The following is a 17204-nucleotide window of genomic DNA, read 5'->3' on the forward strand; positions in this document are numbered from 1 at the left end:
ATTTGCCATCTTTTCTGTGTGACCAGACAGGTGGTGATGAGAACCAATGCTCATCACCAACAGCTTTTCCACAAGCAGAGAAACATGCTAAAATTACGGTGTTATTCACACAACTTCCAAACACTATTACAGTAACACAGAAGAAACTAAAATAATGCAATGAACATTATTTACCAAAATTAGATGTAACACACTCCAATGTACATCGTGTGATGAGATAAACTCAAACAATATCATAGCAATAAGGATAAAAGTAAAGTGGTGTACAGGGAATTCTAAGAAAAGTCAATTCAGGGTTATTTACTGTTTATATTAAAGTCTCTGTGAACTGGAACTTGCTAAGAGTTTTAGTTCATGATATTGGTGTCAATCCAGGCTTATTGTAGATATTTACAGTGGTGGGGACATTGAAATATGGAACTAGCTCGCAGTTTTTGTTTTTGCAAATCCACCAGAGTCTGCTGTGTACACTTTTTGATGATCTCAAATTTCTCTCACGCGTCCTCTTCTCTTGCAAATCCACCAGAGGTACACAATATACACTTCAGCCAGCCAGGCTAGCTTGCTGTCAGCAGACTGACTGACCGACTGTCCTTCCCACCCCCCCTCTTTCCTAAACCAAACCGACAGTGTTTTCAAAAGCGATCTAGAAAAAAAAAGTTGTCTCGCCCACATGATTTCAGCACGTCGTTTTCAGCCTGTTGTTTATTTATTTATTTTTTTAAGCTTTTGTATACCTCGTTTCTTGCTGAACTTTGCTGAACTCGCGGTTAACTGCTTCACGTCCCAAGTCCACCGACTCATGCAGAGAGCTACTGGGCAATCTGGTAACAACACAAAAGCCGTCCGTATGGGGATAAGTGGTCAGCTGGTAGCGTGAAAATTAACAAACACAGTCATAACGCACCGTATCGTTAATTTTAAAGATCTGCCTCTGGCTACATTTTTCGCACTCTCCAGAAATGTGGACAGGGGTACATATCCACAATGAGCCTGTGTTGTTTAATGTACTTCCAACTGAATCTGAATACTTAGTAAGGGCGGAGCTTTTTGTGCAAAATTACACTCATAGCAAACTAGGGCTGTACAATTAATCGAAAATCCGATTTCGATTTGAATTTAAGCTTCTAATGTTTATGAAAAACCATCAATCGAGATAAACGATTATTGCATGATATACCACCCCTTTTCCAGTTTTACACATTTGTTGCTCTTAAAAGCGCGAAAGACCGAGTGCTGCTGCTGTGTGTGTGTGTGGGGTGCGCACACATACAGTCAGAAGCATGCAGTCAGCCTTCAGTCTCATTCGCACTAAGACGAGCAGAGCGCACAAGTCTAAAGTCAATAGGTTTAAGACTAAAGGCACTTTAATGGTCAAATAGGTGTCAAAACGCTGTGTTTAGTGATTATTCATATTAACCCTCATTTGTGTTATAAATAAACGAGTTGAGAATCAAAAGACACATGAAAAAGAAACCATTAAAGTGACAGTGCGCAATATTCCTGCTGCCGCCTGTTTTTATCATTAATCAAACAACTACAGGACAAAATCCCTCATTGCTCTTGACTGAAGGACTTTTGTAGCTAAAGTTTTTTTCTTACAGTGAAGATGCTTAAAGCACAGTTTGTTTCATATTTTTATTCTATTGTTTTATTTCTCTTTCCTTTGCAGAGTGGACAATTACTGTATATATGCAGTTAAAGTCAGAATTATTAGCTCTCCTTAATATTAGCAATCCTTTTCCTCCCCAATTTCTGTTTAATGAAAAGATTTTTTTCTACTTATTTCTGAACATAGTTTTAACCGCTCATTTTTAATAACTGATTTATTTTATTTTTGCTATGATGATAGTAAATAATATTTTACTAGATATTTTTTAAAATACAGGCATTCAGATTTAAAGTGTGATCCAAGGGCTTAATTAAGGTAATTAGGCAAGTCATTGTATAACAGTAGTTTCCTCTGAAGACAGTATATTGCTTAAAGGGCTAATAATATTGACCTTAAAATGGGTTTCAAAATAGTTTAACTTGCTTTTATTCTAGGTAAAATAAAATAAATATGCCTTTATAGAAGAAAAAATATTAGAGGAAATACTGTTAAAATTCCTTGCTTTGTTAAACATAATTTGGAAAATATTTATTTGAAAAAAAATTCTCAGAAGCGCTAATAATTTTGACTTCAACTGATAATCGTTTTGAAAAATCGTGATTACAATTATGACCAAAATAATCGTGAGTATGATTTTTCCCCAAATCAAGCAGCCCTATAGCAAACTAATGGAAACAAGGGGTATGGTTAAAAATAAGTCATCGAATCCTTGAAACTGACATCAACAGAGAAGGTCCGCCACTCTGAGAAGGACCTGTGTTGATTAAAGAGTACCAAAACAAACTTATTTTTTGAGCGGATTAACTTCACGGACTAAATGTAAAAGTAAACTTTAAGAATAACAACATGAGCTAGCAAAATAAACATTGTAAGTTTTAATTTCTCACAGACTTTAAGAAGCAGGTTATAGAATTTTACTAAAGAATTCAACATACATTTGCAACATATCGCAACAACAGCGCAAATGGCACTCGCAAAAGAAATTTGAGGCATCAAAAAGCAAACACACTGTAAAAAAACCCTAATTCTTAAGAAAATATCTTTAAATTTTCTCTGACATTTTTGTTTTTATACAGGGAAATTACAGTATTATTTATACAGCATTTTTTCTGTTATTTGAAATTATATTCAAAGTCCATGAAAAAATTACAAACAATATCTTTAAATGAACAGCTTGACTGTGATTTTATGTACTATATTATTAATGACAAATTACAGTAATTTACGTTTTATACAATAAAATTGGCATATTATTTAGTGTTTTTTCCTGTTTTTTTTAAGTACATTTAAAATAATGTAAAATTAAATTAATAAATTGTAATTGCTTGCTCTGTAAAACAAAATTTAAAAGCGTAAAAAAAATAAAAAAAAAGTTAAAATGACTGGCAGCTACGGCTGCCAAACAAAAACCATAAAATTACAGAAAAATTTCTTTGTTGAAATAAAGTGCAAAAAATAATAAATCTACAGAAATTTTCATTTTAATGTTTACAGAAAAACAGTTATTTTACAGACTTTTCCTAGATTATTACGATCAAATCCGCTCACATGCACCAGTCCAGATTCCGCTGAACGCGCGAGCACACACACACACGCACACAGTCGGAGGATCATTATGAACTGATTGCATGGACTTTAAAAGCAGCACAGATGAACGCACCAATTGCTAAGTCTTGTTATACTGCTACTGTGAACATTATGATGTGTTTCTCTTTTTTTGCCTTGCTTTGTTTGTTAATTGTTTACGTTGTTTGCTGCCGGGACTGACCATTTGCCTGTTATTTGACCATGACTCTGTATTCCTTGCACACATTTGTTTCCCCCTGTGTTGACGGTTGCTTGACCATTTCTGTGTAATAAATCTGCATTTGGATCTACACTTTGTCAGCGTCCACTTCACGTTACAGTTCCATTTCATTTAAGATTTGTAACTGATCCATATAACTTAAACCTCTACATGTATTACATAAATACTATTCAATAAAATGTAACCACTGTAATTTTAAAGCTGTGAGAATTGTAATCAATTATCTCTCGTTTGATGTTTTTTTCCAGACTTTTTTGATCCAAAATAAAACTGTTAAATTACAATCATGAGCATGTCTTGGCATTTTATTAAAGGTGTTTACTCGTAATGATTTAGAAAAAAATCTTTTAAATAACATTGTTTTCTTTTGAACTTTTCATGCAGTCACTTTATTGATGGTGTTCGATCAGAATAATCTAGGAAAAGTCTGTAAAATAACAGTGTTTCTTTGTAAAACTCTTAGTGTGTAACTTTATTGAACGGATTTGATCATAATAATCTAGGAAAAGTCTGTAAAATAACAGTGTTTCTTTGTAAAACTCTTAGTGTGTAACTTTATTGAACGGATTTGATCATAATAATCTAGGAAAAGTCTGTAAAATAACAGTGTTTCTTTGTAAAACTCTTAGTGTGTAACTATTAAACGGATTTGATCATAATAATCTAGGAAAAGTCTGTAAAATAACAGTGTTTCTTTGTAAAACTCTTAGAGTGTAACTTTATTGAACGGATTTGATCATAATAATCTAGGAAAAGTCTGTAAAATAACAGTGTTTCTTTGTAAAACTCTTAGTGTGTAACTTTATTGAACGGATTTGATCATAATAATCTAGGAAAAGTCTGTAAAATAACAGTGTTTCTTTGTAAAACTCTTAGTGTGTAACTATTAAACGGATTTGATCATAATAATCTAGGAAAAGTCTGTAAAATAACAGTGTTTCTTTGTAAAACTCTTAGTGTGTAACTTTATTGAACGGATTTGATCATAATAATTTAGGAAAAGTCTGTAAAATAACAGTGTTTCTTTGTAAAACTCTTAGTGTGTAACTATTAAACGGATTTGATCATAATAATCTAGGAAAAGTCTGTAAAATAACAGTGTTTCTTTGTAAAACTCTTAGTGTGTAACTATTAAACGGATTTGATCATAATAATTTAGGAAAAGTCTGTAAAATAACAGTGTTTCTTTGTAAAACTCTTAGTGTGTAACTATTGAACGGATTTGATCATAATAATCTAGGAAAAGTCTGTAAAATAACAGTGTTTCTTTGTAAAACTCTTAGTGTGTAACTTTATTTAACGGATTTGATCATAATAATCTAGGAAAAGTCTGTAAAATAACAGTGTTTCTTTATAAAACTCTTAGTGTGTAACTTTATTGAACGGATTTGATCATAATAATCTAGGAAAAGTCTGTAAAATAACAGTGTTTCTTTGCAAAACTCTTAGTGTGTAACTTTATTGAACGGATTTGATTGCAATAATTAAGGAAAAGTCTGTAAAATAACAGTGTTTCTTTGCAAAACTCTTAGTGTGTAACTTTATTGAACGGATTTGATTGTAATAATTAAGGAAAAGTCTGTAAAATAACAGTCTTTTTCTGTAAACATTTTATTGAAAATATCTGTAGATTTATTATTTGTTGCACTTTATTTCAACAAAGAAATTTTACCGTAATTTTATGGGTTTTTTTTTGGCAGCCTAAGCTGCCAGTCATTCAACCTTTTTTTTAAAGATTTTTTATTTTTTTTTACAATGCACAACAGCCTCTGGTGGATTTGTGAAACAAAAACTACTGTATAAAAACTTACCTTCTGGGACATATTTGCCGCTCTCCAGAAATGTATATAGCTGTACGTTTTCAGAATGAGCCTGGGTTGGAAGCATTTGTACTTATTTTTAACAGTGAAATGACATTTAAAGTTTCCAAACTGACCATAATGTACAAACATAACACATTGGCTTCATGATTTTTACACATTGGCCCATGCCATATCGAATAAGCTTGAGCGTATTATACTACGCTAAATCACCTGCATCCTGTCTGGTGTTGAATTAATAGGACTGCTGGAACGGCCCCTGGTCACTGCTGCACACTAAATCTGAATGAGAATGTGAATTCCTCTGACATAATCTGACTCTTGCATTATTCATGGAGTGGCAGAAAGACAGACCGAGTAGGAAAGAAAGCTGTGGCACGCAGTGGATCTGCGAAACCCGAGTGCCTCCCCATCCCTTTCATCAACAGATGAGCCCACCTGTTTCCCTCCTCAACCTCTCTCTCGCTCTCACACCATCTCCCTCTCTCTCTTTCTCACCCTCGGTCGTTCTCTCCACTCTGTTGTCTGTTTTCACATCCTGTGGATCTTTTCGATGAGTGAGTTTCTTTCGTGGAGGAGAGAAAGAAGAAGAGGGGGCGGCGTGTATGATGTTGTGTATCTGCATTCTGGCTGCGACTGTGCTTTCCATTCGCACTTAATCTGTCAAGATTTCTCCCCTCCTCGCACATGAGAACGATGCAGAAGTGTACTGGCACTGTTGGGTAGAGAGAGAGAGAGAGAGGGAGAGGGAGAGAGAGAGAGAGCTGTATGTGCTTCAGACTGCGCAGTGATGTCTTGGCAGCTTCAGGAACCAGGCGCATGTTCGTTTCAGTAATCTCCTCTTCTTCCTTTTCCAGGCTTCGGACGAGGAGATGCAGACCATAAGGTAAGGAGCTTTCTTCGTTTTCTGTCCCTCCACCCCTGTCTCTTTTTGCCTTCAATTCGTGATGCTCTTTAAAGCGGGACTGCAGCAGGAAAAACCCTCGTGATGATGTAGGAAGCAGGAGTTGCCCGCGTTCTCCAACACAATTAGGGGGGTTTATATGATCTCCTGCATCTCCAAGAAGGGTCAGTTGTTTTGATTGCGAAAGTGTAATAGTTAAAATGTGTGTTCTAGATTATATGCAAACTGATACATATTGAGTGTTTTCCCATTGAAGACCTGTAGATAAGCCTGATAATCCCCAAAGTGAATGCCACCTTTCTATTGGCTGAGCATGTGTTGTCATCAGATCGTTTTTTTTTTTTTTTTTCCGCCTTATGGCAAAATCCGAGATGGGGCTTTGGAAATTATTTATGAATGTGCTAAGTGTTCACTGCCGCTGCTGTAGATTATATTATAGAACCCATGTGGGGGGGGAAAAAAGGTATGACTCAAGCTCTGTGCGGGAGGCTGGACGGATTTATTGGGGGTTTCCCCTCCTTCACATGCATTATTAATAGATTACAGGGCAAAACAGAAAGGTTTCAAGTCATGTTGATGGATTTCAGGCTGCCTTGGCTTCATGTTGCTGAGAGAAATTACGGATAAATGTGTTTTCAAGGACTCTGTGATAAAAAGGACTTTTATAGTGGATTTTTGTGACTGACTGAAACAGTGGAACATTTATTATTACCTATAACATTTTCTGTTCAAACATGCGTGTCTAGTCTATTTATGATTAAAAACAAATAGACATAATATCTGTTATTGACTTAATCATACATGTGTAATAGGGATGTCCCAAGCGGGTTTTTTTGCCCTTGAGTCATTTGATTTAGAGTATCTACCGATTCTGAAACCCGATCCGATACCTTAATAATACATAAAGAGAGAATAAAGAAGAGCAAGGAAACAAATGCAGGATGTTCCTTATGTTTTAATTTAATTTACCATTTTTTAACATGCAACAACTCTGTTTGTTTGTCGAGTTAAATGTAGTCTTTTTCTTTCCACCTCTTGCAATCTCAAGTTTACATATTTCAGTTTTCTATGGCAATGTTGTCGTCATCAACTTTTTAATACTTCCAGACTGCAGAGGTCTAACTCTACTGCATTATTTTACTGGGGATTTTTTCCGCTGTAAAATTCGTAAAATAACAGGCGTTAAAGACAGATATTTACTGTAAAATAACACATTAAATGATAATTTCTGTAATTTTTTTAATGTCTGTTATTTTACAGTAAATTTCTGTAATTTAATGTCTGTTATTTTGTGGTAAATTTCTGTAATTTAATGTGTGTTATTTTATGGTAAATTTCTGTAGTTTAGTGTCTGTTATTTTACAGTAAGTTTCTGTAATTTAATGTTTGTTATTTTATGGTTACTATCTGTAATTTAATGTCTGTTATTTTACGATAAACTTCTGTAATTTAATGTAATTTAATGTCTGTTATTTTACGATAAACTTCTGTAATTTAATGTCTGTTATTTTACAGTAAATTTCAGTAATGTAACGTTCGTTATTTTACGGTAAATTTATGTAATTTTTAAATGTCTTTTATTTTACAGTAAATTTCTGTGATTTTACATCCATTACTTTATGGCAAATTTATGTAATTTAATGTCTATTATTTACGATAAATTTATGTAAATTAATATCTGTTATTTTACTGTAAGTTTCTGTATTTTAACGTTTGTTATTTTATGGTAAATTTCTGTAATTTAACATCCGTTATTTTATGATTAATTTCTGTAATTTCACGGGTGTTATATTACGGTAAATTTCTGTAATTAACGTTTGTTATTTTATGGTAAATTTCTGTAATTTTGCAACCATTATTTTACAGTAAATTTTTGTAATAGCACAACCGTTATTTTACTTTTTTCCAGCATTCCAGCTTTTGGAAAAAAAAACTTAATCGGGAGGTAACGTCCACTTCAAATCAAGTCTGAAACTGCATGTTCCTATCACGTGATCGCATCTGGATATCCCTAATGTGGAACTATATTAAATGCAGTATGTAGTGTGAAATCTACTAGATGTTTTGAATTTAATAATGCTCCAAAAATAAATCTGTCATTTTAATTGATTATATGTGAAGGGATTGGTGGATACTTTTTTAATAATAGTGCCATAGCTGCTGCATTCCCAGCAAGCATTTTTTTGTTTTTAAAAGATGTTTAATTAATGTCTAATAGACGTCTAAACACAGTAGTTTTGGCTAAAACAAGGCTAAATTTGGGATGTCAGGCAAAATTAAATAGATGTCTAGGAATAGGCCAAAACTAGACTAGTCATCAAATAAACAGAAATTAATGACTACACATATAAAGTCTGTCTAATCTGTCTATTTGACGACTTGCAGATGTCTGTTAGATTTTCACCGACGGCCCAAGTTTAGCCTTGTTTTAGCCAAGCTGTCTATGTTTAGAAGTCTATAAGACATATTTTAAACACAAAATTATTTGCTGGGTTGTGTGGTATAAGCATATGCAAACTACAGTCTGAATCGTTAGGTCAGCAGTGATGCTGCAAAGGTGATGCGTGAGGTGCTGATGAACAAAATATGCAAACATAAGGTGAAACACCAATTATGCTTCCAATTTATTGCAAACTGCCAGCGTGGCCTTGACCTCTCGGTGCAGCAAATCTGATGTAACATGCTGAAATCACGTCTTCTTGGTGCTTTTCTCTTCTTCCGCACAGAAAAATGCACTTCGGGTGCATTCATGTTAATTTTATGGATTATATTTCAAAGGACAGGAAGCAGCTTTTGTGCAAGTAAACGCATTATTTTATTTGTTTAAAAATAAATTCAGAATAAGTGTAAAAGATAAGGATTTTCTCATTATTAATTAAATGTGTTGGGGTAGTTCACCGAAAAATTAAAATTTTGTCATTGTTTACTCACTGTTCACTTGTTTAAAACCTCTTTCGAGATCCTTCCATCTGTTAAACACACACAAAAAGATTTTTTTTTTATTCTTGAAATTTTTATTCTTGCAAATAGCATTTTACATTTTAGAACAACCCACTAAACAATCCCCAAATAAAACAATCAACATCTGCAAATGAATAAATAAATAAATGAATAAAATAAACAAAATAATAATTAATAAAATAAATACAAATACAGAAAGAAATATATAATAACAAACCAGATACATACACACATATATCTTCACACCTAAGGTTTTTAAGTGATTAAAGAATACAATAAATTGTTGCCATTTTTCAAAAAAACTGTTCTCCCCCACCTCTGATATTGTATTTAATTTTCTCAAGTTTTTAAAAGAAGACCAAATCTTTGAGCCACAATGAAATAGAGGGGGGTTGTGGGGAGGTCCAAGAAAACAGTATTCTGCGTCTAGCGAGAAGAGATGCAAAAGCCACAATGTCAGTGTGTCTCCGGTTTAAAGGTTGACACTGAGAGGTAACACCAAACGATCGCGATTAAAGGGCAAACAGCTAACTTGACCCCCAGAACATCAGAAACAATTTTAAAGAAAGTAATCCAATAATTTTGCAATTTGAACAAAACAAATGACTAAGGTTACATGGTGAAAGTTTACATTTATCGCACATATCTGAAATATTGAGATACATTTTGGAAAGTTTGGCTTTTGAGAGATGAGTTCTGGTGAGATGAGTCTAGCGCATGAAATGGAGGCGCACATTGTCCAATACTGCACTCCAGTAGTCATCTTCAAACTCTAAGTCAAGTTCCTCTTCCCAGGCCCTGATATTCCCAGTTTTAATGTTATGAGAATTATCCTTTGACAAAATAGATGCGAATATTTTAGAAATGATCCCTCTCTTAAGAGCATTTAGTTTAAATACCTCTCTTCCCATGGAGACTTTGTAGGCAGGGAGGGAAACTCAGAGAACAGAGAGGAAGCACAATGTCTAATCTGAAAATAACAAAATAAGTAGGAGGGGTGCAGATTAAATAATGATGATAATTCAGAGAAATTTACAAACACATTGTTAATATAAAGATCTTCAAAGCATTTCAGACCTTTCTTTTCCCAAAAAGAGAATACAGAATCTGAGAAAGGAGGAAGAAAAAGATCATTATCATGTAAAGGAGCCATAGTCGATGCAGAGGTACATTTAAAGTGACACCGAAGTTGACAAAAAGATATTTTGAAATATTTTGACTTCCATTGTATTATTTAGTCTTTTTATGACAGTAGTTACTTATTCAGCATTCTTCAAAATATCATCTTTCGTGTTCAACTGAAGTAACAATAAAACCACATGAGGGAGAACAAACGATGAGGTAGTTTAAAATTTTTGGGTGTACTTGTCCCTTTAAGTAAAACTAAAAAAAAAAAAAAAAAAAAAAAAAATATATATATATATATATATATATATATATATATATATATATATATATATATATATATTCATCAACAAATGTAGTCCCGAAATTCACATTATCACAACACATATAGATGTTCACTGTGGTTATTTTGCAATTATGGTTCTCATTAGATTCTCATTAGTGTTTTAAAGCAATGAAATTCATGGTCACAATCTTTCTTTAATATAAATTAGTGCTGGTAAAATGTATTCTTCCATTATCTTTCTTCTTTTTTGTTGTTGTTGATTTGAGTGTAAAATAATTTATAAAAATAAAGAATTTAATGTCATCAATTTCAAATTAGATAATATTGTAGTTGTGCAATATGACTAATATGAATACTATATGAATAATGGTTGCTGACACCATTTAATAGTATTAATGCAGCAAAAAGTGACTTCTGTTTATCCAAACGCACAGCTGGTCTGCAAAATATCCCCAGACTGTTTGTTTCAGCTAATGTTTTTTTTTTTTTTTTTGTGTATTTCCTTCAATAGTTGAACCATATCTGCAATGACAAGGCTGAAAACAGTCTGTGTTTCAACCTTGGTCTCTGATGTTCTGTCTGTTCTGAATAATCGTTTATTATAACATGTTTCCAATCAATCGACGCTGCTTTTTTTAACGCATATGCGATGTCTGTTTGCTGTTGTAATCCTGCAAAACCCTGCATGTTCAGAAATGTCTACATGCCGTTTAACCTAAGATGAAGGCTCAGTATTTTAATACTAGCTGTTTTTTTACTGTGCCCTTGTCTTGTTACACTTGTTTAATCCTTTTATTATGTTAGATTTATAGGAGCGATTGCAGAATATAATCACATAATGAAAAAAAAGCAAAAAATTAATAACAGTTATCTTTTCACATTAATGCTTCATACTCAAAAAAAAATTGCAAGAGCAAATTTATTTTAAAACTGTATTTAATAACTTTTTATTTATTTATTTTTTACCTGTTACAGTATATGGATGTTATAAAAATGTGTATATTTTTTGGCAATAGACAACAATACTCTGTGGGTCAAAATTTTAAACTTTTATGCTAAAAATGTTTTAATATGCATTACATCTGATCAACTTTAAAGCTAATTTTCACATTATTTTTAGATTTTTTTATAGACTTTTATTTAGTAAATGTCCTACCGTAAATATATCAAAACCTCTTTTTTTAATTTTAGCAAAATCTTAAAAATATTTATTAAAGATCATGTTCCATGAAGATATTTAGTAAACGTCTTACCGTAAATCTATCAAAACCTCTTTTTTGAGTTTCATATTACTATTTGTTGATAAGTATTACAAATTGAATTAAATCGGTACAACTTTAAAGCAGATTTTCTAATTTTTATTTTATGCCAAAAATCATTAAAATATGTATTAAAGTTCATGATCCATGAAGATATTTAGTAAATATTTTAATGATTTTAACATTAAAGTCTATAAAATCTAAATTAATTAGAAAATCAGATTTAAAGTTGTTGCAATATAGTTCAATGCAAAAATCCTGCAGCAAACACCATTAAAATATTTATAAAAGATCATGTTCCATAAAGATATTAAGTAAATGTCCTACCGTAAGCATATTAAAATTTTTTTTTTGAGTTTTATATTACTACTTTTTGATTAGTAAAATGCATTGAACTAAATCGGGACAACTTTAAAGCTGATTTTTTCATTATTTTAGACTTTTATACACTTTTATGCTTAAAAATCATTAAAGTAGTTATTAAAGTTCATGATCCATGAAGATATTTAGTAAATATCCTATCGTAAATATATTAAAACATTTTTTTTTAGTTTTATATAACTACTTTTTGATTGGTAATATGCATTAGATTAAATCTGAACATCTTTAAAGCTGGATTTCTCATTATTTTAGACTTTTATACCCTTTTAAACTAAATGTCATTAAAATATTTATACTCAATTCACCTATAGCACATGTCTTTCGACTGTGGGGGGAAACCGGAACCCAAACAAACATGGGGAGAACATGCAAACTCCACACAGAAAAGCCAGCAGACCTAGTCGGGGCTCAAACAAGCAACCTTCTTGCTGTAAGGCGACAGTGCTAACCACTAAGCCACCGATTAGCCCCGTATTGCCTTTTTGTTACTATATTAATTTAAGTTATTTTTGGAGTGTGATGTGAATAATGACCCAGACATGTTGTTTGAGAGATGCTGATATGGCCTGTCAAGCCATATTAGCTTTGAAAGCTTCAAGCAGCAGGCGATAGGCATTGATAAAAGCCTTAACTCAACCGAAACCTTCCTCCGGGATGCAGCAATCCATTGTCATTTGGTGCCATGACAAGATCTTGTCCCAGCAAACTTTCTATCCTAGTTTTCAAGCAATCTTCCAACAAAAAAAATAAATAAAATTAATCTAAATCCTGCAGCAAAAAAAAAAAAAAAAAAAAACTCCCGGTTGATTTGTAGGGCATCATGACACATTTTAACATGGCCCTCAGGGCAACGTGTTGCTGCCGCTTCCTGGAATCCCATTCCAGCCATCAGATTTCTGTAGCTCATCCTCAATTCTGCCCGGATCGACTGTCCCGATTCTTCTCCCTTTTCGTTTATCTGCCATCTGCAGGCCGCATAATCCACTTAAGCCATAATTATTCCCCGCTGTTTGCAAGTGGGTGGCTGGTGGAAGGAGGGATGATGTGAGATTGAAAGTGAGAGATCCAGGGTGAGAGACATCGAGAAAGTAACAACAAATCATGTCTGCGCAGATAAATGACCGTATTGTTCTGCTGTGCACTTAACTCCGTGCACGACTTATTGTTATGCATTTTAGATTACGACATAATATTTACTGAGAAAATTGAAAAAGTAAAATGTAGGGCAGGACTTGATTGTATCCACTGGGAATTGAGCGCAAAAAGTGGGCGTTTTGTGCCAGAAAGGAGCCAGACCTGAATGTATTTGTGGAGGAGTGTTTCCGTTTTGACTTTTGAGGAGGCTTCACCGCCAGGAATGTGGAGACTGAAGGTTGTATTGTGCAAAACAGAGTAAAATAATACGCAATCGGGTATTTACCCTTATGTACTGTAGCACTTACTGACGGTTGATGTTAAACAGTTGCCTCTGTATTTCATTTCTGCCCAATAAAAGAGCGCTTCAGAGGTATAGTGTGCAATATTTATCGTCTAAAATAATGTTTTCTAAAAATGTAATTGTTGTTTTTAAGAATGCGTTTGCTGACATTTGAATGCTGCACAGCACTCGCTTTGAAAAAAAAAATAATAATAACAAAATGCTTCTTGAAAATCCAAAAACACAGATTGTGTGATGAAAATGGGTATATTGACCCTATAAATAAAGCATTACATATTTATACATAAATATTTATCAATATATTACACTCTCAGAAATAAAGGTATAAGAGCTGTCACTGGGGTAAGACCTTTTCAAAAGGTACATATTTAAATCTGAAGAGTCTATATTGGTACATCAAAGGTACATTTTAGGTGCACGCTCAGAAAAAATGGTACAATGATGTACCAAAGAAGGTACAAACCCTTGTCACTGGGGCAGAACCTTTTTATGGAACAGAATTGTACCTTTAGAAAAATAAACAAATTTGTACCATTGCAGTTTGTACCTTTAAGGACATGATTTGTACGATGGGAAACCAAAACGTACCTTTGTTTTTTAAAACCTGCAGAGACAATATTGTTTGCTCATCAAAGGTACAAATCTGAATTTACCACCATAGTGACAAGACACTTTGTACCTTAACAGTCAAAACTGCTTAACAAACATTTATTTCAAATGCCTTAAATGTTTAGATTACAATACATATAGTTGTATGTTTTACCAGTTGTTTTGTATTATTGTTTTATAGAACTTAATAATTAGTGTTTATAAGTTTCATTAAAAATATGCTTTTAAATGATGATTTTTCTTTTAATATGGAAATTATTCACAAAATCACTTTGTCTTTCCAGAAATATTTAATTTTATAAATACTGTAATAAAGAAGGAGTTGCTAAACACTTTTGTACCTTTTATATAAGAACAATTGAGTACCTTCATTTTAAATGTACCATAAAACGTACAAAACAGTATCAAAAGAGGTCTTTTCTGTACCATATAAGGTAAAATTTTTACAAAAGGTACAAAACTGTTTCTAAGTGAACATTATTTGTACCATCATGTACCTTTTCTTCCGAGAGTGTAGGATGTAAGTCAGTGGTTCCCAAAGTGGCGGTCACAGAATAATGGCAGAGACTCACTTGGTGATTTCCAAAAGTCAAATAAATGTTATTAAACTATCACTATTACAATATTTTGAAGATAAAAATAGTCGTTTTTAATAGTAAAAAACAACAACATGAAAATAAAAAGCCATCAGCCTTTAAATTATTTTCTTCATGGGTTTACATTAGATTAACAACACAGCAATAATGTTAACTGTAGCAGATTTATTTTATAGCATCAGGTTAAACTTTCTGACACATTTATGGCAATCAAACATTAAAAATAAATGTAGGCCATGACTGAACATTTAGAATGATCTGAGTGGCGGTCTCCAAAATTAAACCGTAATCCTAAATTTAACAATCGCACAGAGATCGCCTCTCGCGTCATTCGAATCACATGAAAGCATTTAGGCTTTTCTGTAAAATGTAATGATGATGAAAGAAGTCATGGTAGGTTATTCAGGATGTGGTGGGTATCTTAGGTTATTAAAGTTTTTTTTTTCTGTCACTACTTGTGTAGCCTGCATTAATAGTTTAGCGCGCATTCCAACGCACTAAATTGATTTAGCTAATTTGTAGCTAAATCAATTTGTATGAATTCGTATGATCTAATTCATACAATTTAGTATGATTTGCTCATCACCGAATGACGGTTGGGGTTAGGGGTGGGTGCAGACATCTCAAGATGGGAAGTCATTTCCGGGGGATACAGAGTTGATTTGCGGGAGGTAGCGAAAGAGTGGGTGGGGATGAGTTGCGATTGACGTACCTGAAGAGCGGTGGGGGTGAGTTGCGCTCAACGTACCTGAAGAGCTAGGAGGAATGGGGTGGAGAGAGGTGTGCAACGTATTCAAGGACTGAGCAGGAGACGCCCGATTTCCGGGAGATTATCATTCACTTGTGAGCATCTGGGAGTCTCTATGCGTTTACGGGATACTCCCGCTACTTCCGGGAGACTTAGGATGTCTGTGGGTGCCACGCCTCCTTTTTAAAATCATACGTTTTGAACTGTACGAATTAGCCACTAAACGGACAAAACCTAAAATACTTACGTTTTCTCGTGAGATCAGGCTGTGCATTCAGTGTAAGCTGCATGTTTAATCATTCAAGAGATCAGGATCTCAACACTCATGCAACATGAATTATAAATGATGGTTATTTGCAAATATTTGCAAATAAATACTGGGAGAACAGTTTATAGTATAGATAAAACCACTGATGTTTATGGTAAAGATTAAAATCTCCATCATATGCATTTAACGACACTCAACAATTAAAGTTGTTGGCAGCAATTAAAATAGTTAACAAATAGGTGGCGAGAACCACCCATTAAAGATATGCCACTGAATAATTCTTCAAAAATGACACATCTAGCAATGAAACATGAAGTTTTATAAGTGAATAACTGAATCATTTATTGAAAATAAGACAAAAAATATGGGTTGTACAAATTATAACATTAGATTTTTACATTTACATTATCAGCGGTAGTAACAGCGGTAGTAACAGTGAATTTATGTACAGTTCTGAATATTTTACTATTTATATTCAGCTCATTATTTCTGAATAAAAAAAAGTCAAATATTTAGTACTGTGAAAAATTCACTGTTACTTCTACTGTTGCTGATAACGCTAAATGTAGAAATCTAATGTTACAATTAGTACAATATATATATATATATATATATATATATATATATATATATATATATATATATATATATATATATATATATATTATATTATATATTAAATTCAGCTAATTATTTCTGGAGACGCGGTGGCAAAGTAGGTAGTGCTGTCGCCTCACAGCTAGAAGGTTGCTGGTTCGAGCTTCGGGTGGTTCAAAAGGTCCAAAATTTGTCCCGTACACATACTTATTTGTCTTATTTTGACTGCTATGACATAATAAATTGTGAAAATAACCATTGAAGAAGGCAAGCAGAATCCTTTTTTCGCTGTTGCTACAGCGTGAGTTAAATGTGCTGGCCAGTTTGTGTTTGTCTAATACATGACAATAGGCTAGTTTTTTATTTAAAACTTAAACAGCATCCTTTTTTAAATATTATATGATGTAATAAAGTTGGATTTGAAAAATAAATATTATTCTCCTGTTCTTTTCTTTTAAATCTTTAGGAAATGTTTTTGGTACATCAAAAGGTGTGGTTGATGACCATTCAACAAGCCAATCCGACAAAAAATGGTGCTTAAAAATTATTTATACCTTATAATTAAATAGAAAATGAGGCTAATTGTTGCAAAATTGTCTATATTTTAAGAAAAAAGAACCACCCTTTTCACCAGGTTGGCTACGGGCCTGAAATATAACAACATTTGAGCACACACTCTTAAAGGAGTCATACAGTTTTGTCTTGTAACAAACAAATTTTCTGTCAGTTTTAGTACTCAAAGTAAGTCACAAAAGAGTCAAGCTTTAATAAATTGATTTTAACCAAGATGCTA

The 17204-nt window shown here is 33.1% G+C and overlaps 1 protein-coding gene across 2 annotated transcripts in view; it reads left to right on the forward strand.

The window, feature by feature from the left end:
- The window catches only part of si:dkey-174m14.3, an 84527-nt gene that overhangs the window by 13055 nt on the left and 54268 nt on the right, over positions 1-17204 (forward strand). Inside the window, exon 2 of one of the 2 annotated variants that reach the window (XM_068215510.2) lies at positions 6097-6125. In XM_068215510.2, coding sequence (XP_068071611.1) covers positions 6097-6125 — 29 coding nt within the window. Of the gene's footprint in view, positions 1-6038; positions 6126-17204 lie in introns of those variants that run through there. The other variant, NM_001045010.1, reaches the window with a different exon arrangement.

The sequence above is a fragment of the Danio rerio genome, chromosome 20 (assembly GCF_049306965.1).
Source record: "Danio rerio strain Tuebingen ecotype United States chromosome 20, GRCz12tu, whole genome shotgun sequence".
NCBI classification, from domain to species: Eukaryota; Metazoa; Chordata; class Actinopteri; order Cypriniformes; family Danionidae; genus Danio; species Danio rerio.